The sequence below is a fragment of the Lissotriton helveticus genome, chromosome 9 (genome assembly GCF_964261635.1).
Source record: "Lissotriton helveticus chromosome 9, aLisHel1.1, whole genome shotgun sequence".
NCBI lineage: Eukaryota > Metazoa > Chordata > Amphibia > Caudata > Salamandridae > Lissotriton > Lissotriton helveticus.
Window position 1 is genome coordinate 422,547,431 of NC_136070.1, and position 14,336 is coordinate 422,561,766.

Below are 14,336 nucleotides of genomic sequence, written 5' to 3' on the forward strand. Positions count from 1 at the left end.
CCCTTACAGCTTTCTCACATTCACTCACATTCAGTGTTTACTTTGTTACTTAAAATGTGAGGCTACAGCCTCTGACTGCTGATTTTGGAACCGAGTTATCGGATCTGAGTCTGTCAGCTCTACATCGTGTGATTTTAAGCAAATCACTTAATCGGTCAGTGCTTAAATATGAAGGTGACATTGTGTGATGGAACTTGTGCACCACATAGGGAAAAATCATAAATGTAGGGCCAGATGTATCAATATTGGATTTTGAGATTCCATAATAGCGAATTTTAGCAATTGGCTATTATGGAATCACAAAATGCAATGTAGGTTTCGCAATAATAATTGCGATTCCTACAAATTCCTTATTTGTGACTCGCAAATTGGGAGTCACAAATAAGGAATGGCTTCCCATTCATTCTTATGGGCCCATAGAAATGAATGGGAATTCCATGTGCAATTTGCGAGTACCCAATAGGTACTCTGTGATTGCACATGCAATTTCAAGGGTGCCAAATGGAAACCCTGTTGCACCCCTGGAATATGCATGGCTTGGCAGTTCAGGCTGGACTGTTCCCATGAGGCACAGGGTCAAGGCTGATTTGCATATGGCCATGTCTGAATTGGGGTGGTGTGGTGAGCAAACAAAGGATGGATTTAGGCCCATATCTCTGTACTGGGGTGAATGTAGGACATTGTTCTGCATTCTGTCCATCAACTGTTTTTGCATTTGTCATCCCGAGTGGGACGTGCATGCTCAGACATGAGTCCCGTGCTCCCCACGCCACTGGAGTCAAGCTATCCTAGCTGAAGACGGCTGATAGCCAGAAACTGATCCTAGGATGCTTGATTCCGGTCCAGGGAAGACATGGCTTGGCAGTTCGGGCTGGACTGTTCCCATGAGGCACAGGGTCAAGGCTGATTTGCATATGGCCATGTCTGAACTGCGGTGATGTGGAGTGCAAAAAAATTATGGATTTAGGCCCAGATCTCTGTACTGGGGTGAATGTATGACATTGTTCTGCATTTTGTCCATCAACTGTTGTTTTTGCACTTTCAGAAAGCTGGCATTTTCCTGCGTATACCAAATGTTTCCTTCTGCCAGTATCCAGGGTCACATAACTAATAGCTGTTCTGTGGTGTGATGTTTATTCCTTCCAGACCGGAAGCAAAAAGGCCAAGGGTGTAGGGAAATATGTTTCTCTCCGGAGTAAGATGACTAGGTGGGGGTGGAATGTCCTCTGCCCTTTCTTAGCTTCAAAGGGTAGCCTGAGGGCTGTGTGTAAATTGACCAGGGCCAGTTTAGCTGAAGAAGGTTGAAAGATTTAACCTCCTACCCAAGATTCACAGAAGTGACTCACGGGTCAGTTGGCTGACCTCCTGTTTGGGCTACAGGGACACCACAAGCTTCCAGATGTTCTTCTGGAATTGCCCAGCTGATAAGCACCAACGGAACCTGCCTGATCTGTTCTTGAATGAGTCCTAATCACCAAGAGGTCGGCAAACAGGTCCTGGACCCTCGGCTTGCATCAGAATGTACTCCTTCAAAACTGCAAAGATTGAACTGCAGGTGAAGATCCAGAAGTTTTTGGCACTTCATGCCTGCAGGCAAACTCTTCACGACCACTTGCGTCTCCAGCCAATGTGAAGCTCCAGCAGTGACTTGCACTGATTTGTCTGTGGTGCCCGTAAACACAAAGCTCTGGCTGACTCTCCTCGTGTAGGCTTGGTCTGTGTGAGATAAACTCTTTACTGGGACAACCTGATCCTGGTTTTCTACCTGCACTTCATTGCAGTCAACCTAACCATGTGACTTTGTCCTGGTCCAGCATGACCAGATAACCGCCAGAGGCGCTTTGTGTTTCTTGGTGCTATTTCTATCTTAAATTTTTAAAACTCAGAGCTTCGGTACTACTGGTTGGATTTTTTTGTCATTTTGGTGTCTTTTCTTTTTTTTCTTTTTAAATGAAAATGTTTTCTAGTTTTCTAAATTGTGTGGTCTTTTTCATATGGTGTTTTCACTTTATTACTGTTTGAGCTCTGCATAAATACATTGAGCATTGTCTCTAATTTTATTAAGCCTGACTGCTTTTGTGCCAAGCTACCTGAGCGTTAAGCACATGTTTTAGTTACTGTTTTTGGTTCACCCTGACAGGGATATTGTTTATTTCTTGAGTGGGGCCTACACCCCTTTTAACGAATAAACCCATTTCTTACACTTATGTTTTTTCTTGATGTGCAGATAACCGAAATTGATCGCAATATAACTTCCTAGAGTAGTTTCCCAGAGTGCATAAATATTTGTAATGCAATCATGCCTTGTAGAAAACTGTAACAGTGCCAGAACTGAATGTAAATTAATCCATTAATTAAATGCTTAAAAGTTCGTAAATTTTATTTCATCCAGGTTTCGTTTCTTTTTTTTCCGATAGTCTATTGCCAAATGAAGGTCTTTTGTACAAACTAATGGTAAATGTCATATCATACAGGATTTGATTTTAAGCTCTTTCGAAACTGCACAAAGCCTCTGCTGCCTGTCTAACTGCTTCCTTCGTTCTGTGCCTCCTCAGCTCCTTTCTTGCTGGGTTTCCCCTTTTCTGCCAGTTTTTTGCTCTGTTTTGCCTCTTCTGTTAGTTTTTCTGCCGTTTTGCCTTTTCTCAATATTTTGCCCTGTCGTTTTTTTCTGCCTTGTGTCTATTCTTTTCTGCTCGTTTTTCTGCCCTCTGTTTAGCCTTTTCCACTCGCTTGTATTTCTGCCCCCTTTTTTTGCCTTTATCTGCTAGTTACTTCCCTCTTTCCGCTGTTTTCTCAAGACCTGGCTTCTCGACAGAGACTTTCCACCCCAGGACCTAGATACCCTCAGGGGTGGCATTGCTGTACTCTACAAATGTTGATTGATTTGACTGATTGAAGGCACTCGATGTATTCAGCTATTAAACTAACCCAAAACTAGGAGAATTTGGAAAATATTATAAAGGGCGTTTATGCATTCCCACGTGCTCTTAACTTCACCTGATGGCAAACGACATTTGACACTTGAGGATTAAAAACTTCAGTAATGAGCCCATTTTCTAAGTTAAATCATAGTTTTCAGCAGAGTTTTTACACAAAAGTACTGCTTCCCTCATATTTGTTCTCCCGCCTTTAAAGTGTAGTTTACTAGCTATACTGCCACGCGGATATAGAGATTTGTCTTGATATCACAAATGCATTAAAATGACGCGCAAAACCTTGGAAGCTTTGTAAAGGTTGTTCTCGGTGGCTGCAATGGTATAACCACCTAAGAAGATGCTTCTGTGATCTGGCAGAGTTCGCAGTACAGGGTTCCATGATAAAGGCTTCAGAGCAAAAACTGAGTTGCAAAGTTCCAATCCCTTTAATTCTAGGTTGGTGGAATCTGAGGTCCGGAAAGGAAGCCATAGAGCTTAAATTGTTTGCTACGGCGTCTCCTACACAGTGATCAGCGAGTGGACCAGTTGCAGAAAGTCCCAAGGGGTGAGAAAGCACCCCTAGTGCAGGAGAAGAGAAACCGTAGCAGACGTGTTTTTATTATGTAATGTGCTCAAGCAGTCTGTATTTTCCGTCCACACTGTGCCCTAAAAAGGTGTTGAGATTTGGCATCGTACACGTCTTTAACAAGACTAGGCATTGTCATCTCGTGTTTCATGGTAACAAAACTTTAGCTTTAGTCATATTGACGGTTCTGCCCCTTCGCCGAACTTCCTTGATACCGAATTACCCTGTAATAATAATCAATTCCAGTACGTGAAGAAAAATAACATTAATTTCAGGAAGAAGCGAGAAGGTCTAATAATCTTTCTAAATTGTGCCAGGGCATGGCACATAACACGATGCCTACATAATGTTTTTTGTTCCATAACCTAAGCAAAACTCAAGTTTATGACATTTTTCTAATTCCTGTTCTTTTGTTTTCTTTGTTTTTCACAGAGATTAATAGACAAGTCCAGAGTGACCTGCGTGAAATGGGTGCCCGGTTCGGAAAGTCTTTTCCTTGTAGCTCATTCCAGTGGTAACATGTACTTGTACAATGTGGAACACACCTGTGGTACCACAGCCCCACACTACCAACTACTAAAACAAGGAGATAGCTTTGCAGTTCATACTTGCAAGAGCAAATCTACACGAAATCCTCTGCTGAAATGGACAGTAGGAGAGGGAGCCCTGAATGAATTTGCTTTTTCTCCCGATGGCAAGTTCTTAGCATGTGTAAGTCAGGATGGGTTTCTTCGTGTGTTCAATTTTGATACGGTGGAGCTGCATGGGACAATGAAAAGCTACTTCGGAGGACTACTATGTGTATGTTGGAGCCCAGATGGGAAATACATTGTGACTGGTGGAGAGGATGACTTGGTAACAGTTTGGTGTTTTGTAGACTGTAGGGTGATAGCTAGAGGTCATGGACATAAATCTTGGGTAAGTGTTGTGGCATTTGACCCATATACCACTAGCGTAGAAGAGAGTGACCCTATGGAATTCAGTGGCAGTGATGAGGATTTCCAAGACCTCATTAATCTTGGCAGAGATCGAGCAAATAGTACGCAATCTAGATTATCGAAAAGAAACTCTACAGACAGTCGTCCAGTAAGTGTAACATATAGGTTTGGCTCCGTAGGCCAGGACACACAACTCTGTTTATGGGACCTTACAGAAGATATTCTTTTCCCTCACCAGCCTCTCTCCAGAACAAGAACACATACAAACGTCATGAATGCCACGAGCCCCCCAGCAGGAAACCTAGGAAATAACTCTGGAAGTAATGGAAACAACATTGTGACTTCAGGAAACTCCGTACCACCACCTCTTCCTCGTTCAAATAGCCTTCCACATTCTGCAGTTTCTAGTGCTAGTAGCAAATGCAGTGTGATGGAGGGTCCCATTGCTACTGGTGTCAGCAAATTTGCAACCCTTTCACTACATGATCGGAAAGAGCGACATCACGAAAAAGACCACAAGAGAAACCATAGCATGGGACATATATCGAGCAAGAGCAGTGACAAACTGAATCTAGTTACTAAAACCAAAACGGACCCAGCTAAAACTTTGGGAACTCCTCTGTGTCCCAGAATGGAAGATGTTCCTTTGTTAGAGCCTCTTATCTGTAAAAAGATAGCACATGAAAGGCTGACTGTGTTAATTTTTCTTGAAGACTGTATAGTCACTGCTTGTCAGGAGGGATTTATTTGCACATGGGCAAGGCCTGGTAAAGTGGTAAGTTTTAATCCTTAATGCTGCATCAAGAAATGAAACTTGAATAGCTAGTTTTCAGGAAAAAAAACAAATACTGAATGCTGATTATAGTGACATTTCGTTATGCTTAATGTAAAAATATATATATTTTTCTTGGAGCCATAACTTTGGATACTGCATGACATATACTTTTGGAATCATTTGAAATTTTTCCTTGGTGTACAGTATGCTAACATATTATATTTTATATTTTACGTAGAGTGCCAACCAAAGAGAGAATTAATATATCATAAGCACTGTATGTCTAAAGTATCAATTGGGGTTGTATCGAAGCTGAAATTAGGAAAAAAACAGAGTTTAATCTATCACAATGCTTCTTTTGAAGTATTGCAATAGATACTGTGTGCTGCTAAATAAATTAAAAGTAATCTCAATGCGTTTGTAAAAAAATGAAATCGTTGAAATCTGTGTTTAGGGTTTTTCGAGGTGCATAAATACTTTCTGGACATAACGAGAAACATTAATTGCACTCACTAAAATGAGCTTCCCAGAATATGAGCAACTTTGCAGTACTCTTTGCTCCCTCATGCTTGCGTTATGTTCTTCTGGGCGTGTTAAGCGAATTTACTGTTTTCAGGAGCATGCATTTAAAAAATGTGGCCTATCTGAATTATTGCAGTTACCGACAGCCCACAAAATAGAGGAAATCCAGAGAAGAAGTGTCAGGATGGGCACTCTCTTATATGTATTAGATCGATGATATATAAACCGTGCTTTCTTCTAACACTGGAGCAGAACAGGAGCAGACTGGGGTCAGCCGGAACTCCATCATTTTATTTCCCGTACCGTTTTTCTAAATTCTTGGAGTACCCTTTTGCATGGGTAATAATGCTGAGAATTCACATATTTAGAAGCCTTTAATTTACTTTACTTGTGAACAGATTACTACCCTATTACATTCTTGAAAGGAAGGTGTGACTTATCTCAAGCCTTTAGTTTTTCAACATTCATACTTAACATTTCCCACTTGTTCGCGTTAAATATTAGAAGTCAAATCTCCAGAAATTCGACCTGGCGATACATTACAAACGTGTGACCAGGGCACAGGTGTTTTGTTGAAGAAATGCATTATTTTTACTGGTCAGTTATAATTAGTTTGACTCTTTGGAAGCGAGATTTGATATTAAAACCAACAATAGGATTGCTACTTTGCCAACGGTACTGTTGAGTGCAGAAAATAGGTCCTCTGTCTCTGCGCAGTCTGTGTACGCCGTGCAGTGGTTCTGCAGATTTCCAAACTCTTCTATATGTGCCTATCGCTGAGCCTCCCCACCTTTAGTTGAAAATAGAATAAGGCAAATTTAGTACCTAGTCTCTTGGCTTTGCCTTAAAGTCGCACTGAGTGCCAACTGAGATGGCAATGTTGATGATTAGCAATCGATTTGAGACAAACAATTTAATGGGCAAAGCCACTGAACAGCTGTTGGATGACAAAATCCTTTCAGCCCGAGCTGAACTGAGCTTAACCCCAAGAATCTTGAGGTGGGGGCACTTTACCCCTGTGCCAAGCTTTTTTTCTTTTTCTTTTTTTACTACCCATTAATCTGTTGGTAACGAACCTTTTGAAGTTACTGATAGTTTTGTAGTTGCATTAAAACATATTTTTATAAACGATGTAAATAATGTCCTTAAATCTACTTTAAGCATTCTGCATAAAACACCTTCAAAAACTGCACGTACAGTTTCTCTAGGCAAATCGCTGAAAATACAAACCTGGATGAAGGAATCCTTCACCTGTTTTAATATAACCATGAATTGTTTTTCCTTAAACTGTTTACATTTTTATTGATGTGTTTAGTAATTATGAAGCAAGCAATTCTGACAAATATGCCACTGCATAAACTACTTAATGCTGGCAAAATAATTTCCCTCATGCTTTTTTTATTATACCATCATTGCACTAGTAAGAAGATGGTATGGCTATGCCTGGAGCATTTGGCAAAAACATGCTTTTGAAGCTCACTGCATTTCCACAAATGATGGAACTTACTCAGAAGAACCTACAATTTGATAGGCTTTCGCTAATGTTGAGAACCTTCACTATAAGTTATGGTAAAAATTCACGTTTAGAACTATTGCAAGAGTAATGCAAGTCCACCTAATAAAGCAGTTAATATATTTTATTTGTGCTAGCTCCTCACTGCCATTGTAGGTTTCCTGCCTGACAGGGTTTCAGGTGTTCCAAGGCCGCCTTTGTGCATAAAAGTGCTGTGCCATGCTTGGCACCAAGAAGCTGCATGCTCATTTTGATCTGTTGAAACCTTACCATGTGATACTTGGGGAATGAGGTGTACCCATCCTAACCTCCTGCCCAAATGCAAAACACAAATCCGTATTGGAACACTACTTTTAACGCAGCGTGCCACAGGCGAGTGCAGTGGGTAAGAAAAATAAGCTGCCCAGTAAGTTCTTACATCAAAACCTTTCTGAAAAATGTTAGAGATTAAAACTTAACTTCTAAAATAACAGTTTTACTTTTCATATTTTTCGCTGAATTCTCTTGCTTTGGACTGTTGTGTAATTTCCTTGAAAATTTTGAGTAAATTAAAGTTTAGGAAAACTAGCGCGTAGAGTGCTTTGCAAATAACTACTAAAAGTAGCAGAGATCACATTACAGAAAGAATAAAAGCACATATTGGTCTAGAAAATAATAGAATTTTTGTAGTGGAGATTAATTTAGCCTTACAAACTTTTGTTTTAAAAATGTTTTACTTGTATCCACTTCCAGCTAAACATTTCATTTTCAATTGGAATATTACCTTTCTAATGAACCTCCTGCAAATATGCCAATCAAGTACCAGCCAAACCCAGAGGCTACTGGCAAGTAAACTAGGACTTCCTCGCTGCATTAGCAATTCATGAAATCCAGTTCTGGAAAACAAAACTTGAAGGTGTTTGTATTGAATGTTTTTAGAATGGAGCCCTGAGGTTTAATTTTATTGTAGTTTTCAAACTGAAATAATGTCGGGAAACAATATTTTGAAGCCTTAATACGTGCTGTTCAGCTCACAGATTACCATCCTCTGAATTCTGCAGTTGTGTCCAGGAACCAGAATACCAGTGTCTGCACATTTATCAAATATTCCTGCTTTATCAGCTACTCACCAGTTCCTTTCTATAGCGGCAAAGCTAATGTGTAAAACATTTAATTTTATAGCTGTGCAATCTCCAAGGCTGGTTTATTTTTATTTATTTATATATTTATTTTGAAAGCTGTGTGGTGGGACCGTGAACTGTTATTGAGCTCAACAGATCTTTGAACTATTTTGACTCGTATGACTTTGTAAGCATCTCTTGGGTAGGTCTCCAACCCCTCGACCCCCATAGTTAGCTGTTTTTTTTCATGCCCTTCTGTTCGATTGTTTGCTTACTAGAGAGGACCTAAAACTGATATTTTGTCAGCTTATTGAAACCTGCAATATATTTTGTAGTTTCTTTTACAAAGTGTTCGGTGCTAAAGAAGGCATCATTGTTTCGCTACTGTCGTCATCAAGTTGAAGACCCTAATCTACTCACTTTGTATCAACTCCAGTAGTGTAATATTGTCTTCTGTAGTTGCACTGATTGCGTCCAGACAAGGAACCTTTTCCCTGACTTGGTTCAAAGTAATAGAATCCTATTCCAATTTGTACGATCATTTTTACTTTAATTTACTTTTACTTTTTGGGCTAGGATTTAGTGGATCCTTACACCAATCTTAAAATATCAACCTGGTTAACTAGTTAAATTCTGCCACTCACTTGTTTTTGTAAAGCCTGGAGTCCAAGCCCATGTTTCTGTGAACTGCTGGTCATGAAACTGCACCCAATTGTTTTTTATTAAAAGGTAAATAGCTAATCAATGTAATCAATGACTGAATATCTAGCTTTCTAATTTTGTCATAGCAACAAAGGTTTAAAAAATGTCATCTACTTCTCTTTACCAGGTTCAAGATCATGCATTTAAATTACGTGACCTCAAAGGTAATCTTTGGCAAAAGTAAAGGAACGTTTTTACCTTTGCTAATAAGAAAGCAGAGCCACAAGGTACTTTACTTTAGATGGATCTTAAACATGAATCTGATCTACGTAATGGCTGCCCTTCTATGCAGAGAATGTTTGTATGTAAGTGCTATAGAGCATTGTGCATCTCCTTCCAGGCAACTCAAAATCATTGAAATGTGATGAAATTTGGAATGTATCCATTGAAAGCCATACGGTTTCATTGCTTCAAATGTACAAGATACAGTAGAATAATGGCTCACCCCTTTTGTGTTTCCTTTTATTCTTTGTTCTAGTCACTTATTTTAAATCTTATCAGTTGTCTTATAGACCCTTCCCTGCAATGAAGGTGCATCTACTCAAATGTTATAGATGACAAGTTGCTGGGCTACTTATCCCTAACAGTGCTTATTTTCCATTGTGCCTGTTGTGGAGAATTCTTCAGTTTATCCTAGAGCGTGACATAAAGACTTGTTCAATCCCTTGTGATGTCAAGGATCGACTGTAGCCATTCACTCCATGACTAGTCGAAGACTGTGCTACATCCTGCTGAATCTGTTGAACCAAGAGGTCTGATCATATCATTCCTGTTATTTACTCTTCTATATCTACCCATAAATGCCAGAGCCTTATTCAAGATTTCCTGTATCTCCCACACTGGTCTCACACCCCTAGCCTTCGATAGCTGGCAGCGAGGGCAGAATATCTGGCATGTGCAGATGCTTATGCGGCACAGATCACTGCTTCTAGTATGACCCGTTTTCAAAAGGAAATACCAACCGAAATTCTCTCCCTAAGGACTTTGAATTTACCACCTCTGTGGCTGCCTTCAAGAATAAGCTGAAATATATCCTCTTTCAGAGGGTTTCTTTTGGCTCCTAGGTAATTCATTGCTACAGTACCACCTTCCTCGCTGTCTCGGTACTTCAATGAATTGTTTTAGCTAGTCCTCTCCTTCATACCTTTCATGCCCTCATTTCTTCCACTTAATCGTCTAACCTACCCCCTGCATCATTACTACTCTTCTAGCAAGTTTAGTTCTGTTCTTAAGCAGTTCAGTGCACAGGCTTGCGTTCCTCTCCAAGTATCTGCACCCCAGATAGTTCAGGTGGATTTACCCAAATGCAGTTCCCTTCTGTTTTTAACTGGATTAATGTTCTGTAATTTCCTTCTTAATCTTCCACAGTGCCTTCTTGCTTCTCTTTCCGAGGTTTTTTGTGGACATTGACTTAAACATCAGTTGTAACTTTATTTTGTGTTCGTGAAAAGCTATCACCCTCACGAGCCGCTTTTGCCGTAATAAAACTGTCTGAATAAATCCCTCTCTGCAGCACAGGAATGACTGACTTATCTTTGAAGCTAGCATTGCCCCTTGCTTTTGATCAAGTCTTTGCAGAAAGATGGCATACCTCTTCTACTGTCTGTGGACACCGATAGCCCAGGATTGTGGACTATAAAGCCCTTATAGGAGGGGTGTCCATGCTGCTACTTTACTTTTATTATACACGAAATGTCTGGTGCATTCACAATTTCCTCGGATTTAAATGATAGTACCTGTGTGGTTACTGAAGGTGTTGCTGCATATAGAATATGGATAAAGGTTGTGTTTGTTAAAATGTTTATCGGTGGAATTGAAGGACTTGTTGCTGTTTAGTAGTTCTTAACTTTAATAATACATTTGCCACGACCAGCTTTAGGGCAGTGCGGCCAGTGCAGCTGCACCTGCCGATGTGTTTAGAAAGAATTTATGGGTTTAAAATAATCTCCCTTGTGTGTCTAGCAGTTTTTAGGCAGCAATACAAGATCAGCTCTGTTAAGATAACTGGTAATTCATTTTCATGCTGGAAAGATATGGGAGCTCCCTAGTGGAAGTTGGACTCCTAAAGTTTCACAGTTTTAATATGCCTGCTGCAAAGAGCATGTACAAATCTGATTTTGTGGATAGCTTATTTGGTCACTGCTTTTGACACAGGTCCTTTTATTTGCAGTTCAGAAGTTCTAATACTATTATAGCACAGTTACCCATGAACTCTGGTGCAAACTGCATGGTATAGGTTAGAACGTTGTTTCATTCGCCTAATGTTGCTAAAAAGGATTAGTTTAGGTAGAAAATCGTTCTATAGTAAAGCCAGCCCCAACCACTGTGGTACGTTTTTAATCCTGAATTTGTGTTTCTCCTGACCAATAACTCTTATGATATAGTGCCTACTAGTGAGGATGACCTGTGAGTCTTAAACCTTGTAATACTCCTTTTATTATGTAACATTTCCAATAGGCTGATTTAAACAAGTATGATTCATTATGTTTGATGTAAAGTGCTCGAACACCCTACACTGGTATGAACAGTGTTATCAAACAAATGAAATGCAACCGAGAGAGGGGATATTGAGAGACAAGGTGCTGTGTTAGAGGGGCATAGTGAGGGAATCCTTCGAGAAGGAAGTCCTGGAGAGCGGTGCTCCAAAAAAGATTGTCGCACCAGGCGCCACCACTGCTAAAGTCGGCCCTGATAATTACTATAAGATAATGACTCTAGTTAAAGGTACTATTCAGGAAGATATTTGCCTATGCTCTTTGTACATGAATGGTTGCTATTTCCTCATGACTGTTTATTAGGTGGACAGTTTGTGCAGAGAAGATTATTTGACAATCTCCGGTCAAGTGCAATTGTAAGGGTCTTAACCCCTTCCACACTCATGACGAGCTGGGCTCGTCATGCAGTAGCCTCCCAGCACGCTCATGACGAGCCCAGCTCGTCATGAATAATGGGTTTTTGCATATTCCAGCACAGGGCTGGAACTCATCGAGCATCGATGTGGTTAATAAGGATCTGGCTGCTCGCAAACCACCTCTCAAATGCATGGCTAAAGATCTTATCTCTTTACTTGTGTGGCGACGGTCTTCTCTCTTTATATTAACTGCAGTTACGGCAAGGGATCAATTAATTCCAGGTTCAGCATGACCTGCTTGTATTATGTATGTATGTAAATGCATATATATATATAACAGTAACTCCCTATTTAGAAAATGACTTAACTGTTTTAATCTTAGTCTCTTAATAGATTCTGTCAGTAGACTTGGCTTTTTATTTCAGTAAAAATATAATTAATCCTTGTAAAAAATCTAACCTTCCCGCCTCCTATAAAAGGTTTGTCATGCCAGATTTGGCTTTGTCCTGAAAATGTACTTTTATTTACTCAGAGACATAGATTTCCATCTTCGGCCTATTAACGTTTTCATACAAATCCTATGTAGCTTTAGTCTATTATACTGATCGCATTTATTAGGTCTTTAGCTAGGCAGTATTCTTTTTGGTGTAGAAAAGCGTGTAGTTGAGCATTACTTTTGGAACTGTAAACTCGCTTCATCCGAGGGAGAACATCTGTTGTCTTTTCAGTTAGTTGAATTCCTGACGTCCCCTTTTTGGTTTAGGCCGATTGTGTTTTCCGTTAGTGTTCCAGCCTCAACTTTGACAGAATAAACGGGCACCTTGTGCATGGTTTGTTTTTCTCCTATAGTGTAGCTTGTTTCGTTTTTTTTAAATTGAAGGAATTGAATTGAGAACATGTGTGCCATTATTTCTTTGTTTTTCTGGTTCACAACGTTGTGGCTGATCGAGCATACATTACTCAACTTTTTTTTTAGACTGCATGGACATGTAAAAACTCCCTGCAGTTCTTGCTACTGAAAGACTTCAGGTGCTGGTAATCTGTAGAGAGATTGGGAAATGAAGAGTATTACCGTTACAGATAAGTAGTTTTTCTCCAGTATTAATATTTTAAAATGAGCCTTCATTAAACCTTCATGCTTTTAATTTTTTTTTTTTAATAACTACTATTTTGGGTTTGTTCTTGCCTCCTAATTTACATGCCGACTTTCCGGAGTACAGTACAGTCATCCTTTATTCACTTTACTCTTGTTAATTGATACTTTGCTATGGTAAAATAACGTTTATGACTTACAAATCATTAGACTAAAATGTAAAAACAATCGAAAATGGGAACCTGCTGTACGACTTAAAAACTGTGGAACCAAATCTATCTTTCCTACCAAGTGTTGCCCACACTCTCCAAATAGTTTTCTCCGTCTATTATTCATTCAGCTTTGGATTGAACTACGACACATTTTGATACTTTAGATTTAAAATGCAAAATTTCAAATGTTTCTGAGACCTGAAATATGCAGTACCAAAATATGAAAACTAAATTAGTCTGGCTAAAACATGTAACACAGGTAAGTAGTTACAAAAGTCAATTAACTATCTTTTGTCAAAATGAGTGAATTGCACTTTGATGTAAATGCAGGTTAGGATGTATTTATGTGCATACAAAATGATTGAGTCGACCTTGGTTTTATCAAAGTTTTATTGCATTTACAGTGACCTCACTCATCCTGTAGAAGAATAATGAATGTTTCTAGGGTTTGACTGTTTGATTGGAGGCGTTTGTTCAAGGGATTTTGCTCCTATTCTGTTGATTGAGAGAAAAGCACTTAAAAGAAATACTATAATGAATACAAATTAAACGATTTTTCGATGTTAAAAACTCATAAACACGATTTATGTAATTTGTTTGTGTGAGAATGGGTAATGCCTATTTATTGAAAGAGCAGCAGGTTCTGTGTTTTTCAAGGACTCCACCACTGGTTCAATTAACTCTGTACTCCTCCCACCTCTTCAACTTTTTATCAATCGTCGACCTTAACTCGTTTAGTTTTTAGATGAGCTTTTTCTCTTTCCTTCCATGACAGATTAACAGCTTTCCAAAATGTTTTATGAATTTCCACCTTGACGTTTGAAATGAATTATTATTAGGGCTCCCGGTTTTATGGTATTTATATTTTTGTAATTTCCGTCTGTATTTATCCATGTTTTTTTTTATTTTCGATTTTTACCTGCATTTATCCATATTTATTTTAGGTCTTGTGAAAAAATTAAGCTGAAATATGTATATTTCTACATTAGTTTAACCAGTTAATGTACACTTCTGTCTGAACGCCTGACGGGTTTAAATGATATATGCACATTCATTTGATAAAATATGCACTTATAAGAAAACATGCACATTTTAGTGTCAACGTTGTGCAAATACACTGCTGTTAAGG

The 14,336-nt window shown here is 39.2% G+C and overlaps 1 protein-coding gene across 6 annotated transcripts in view; it reads left to right on the forward strand.

The window, feature by feature from the left end:
- Window positions 1-14,336, forward strand: part of WDR20 (WD repeat domain 20) — a 151,637-nt gene that overhangs the window by 103,848 nt on the left and 33,453 nt on the right. For 4 of the 6 annotated variants that reach the window (XM_078660196.1, XM_078660195.1, XM_078660197.1 and 1 more), the window contains one exon: window positions 3,934-5,214. The exons of 1 other annotated variant lie outside the window; for it this stretch is intronic. In XM_078660196.1, coding sequence (XP_078516322.1) covers window positions 3,934-5,214 — 1,281 coding nt within the window. Of the gene's footprint in view, window positions 1-3,933; window positions 5,215-14,336 lie in introns of those variants that run through there. One more of the 6 variants, XM_078660200.1, reaches the window with a different exon arrangement.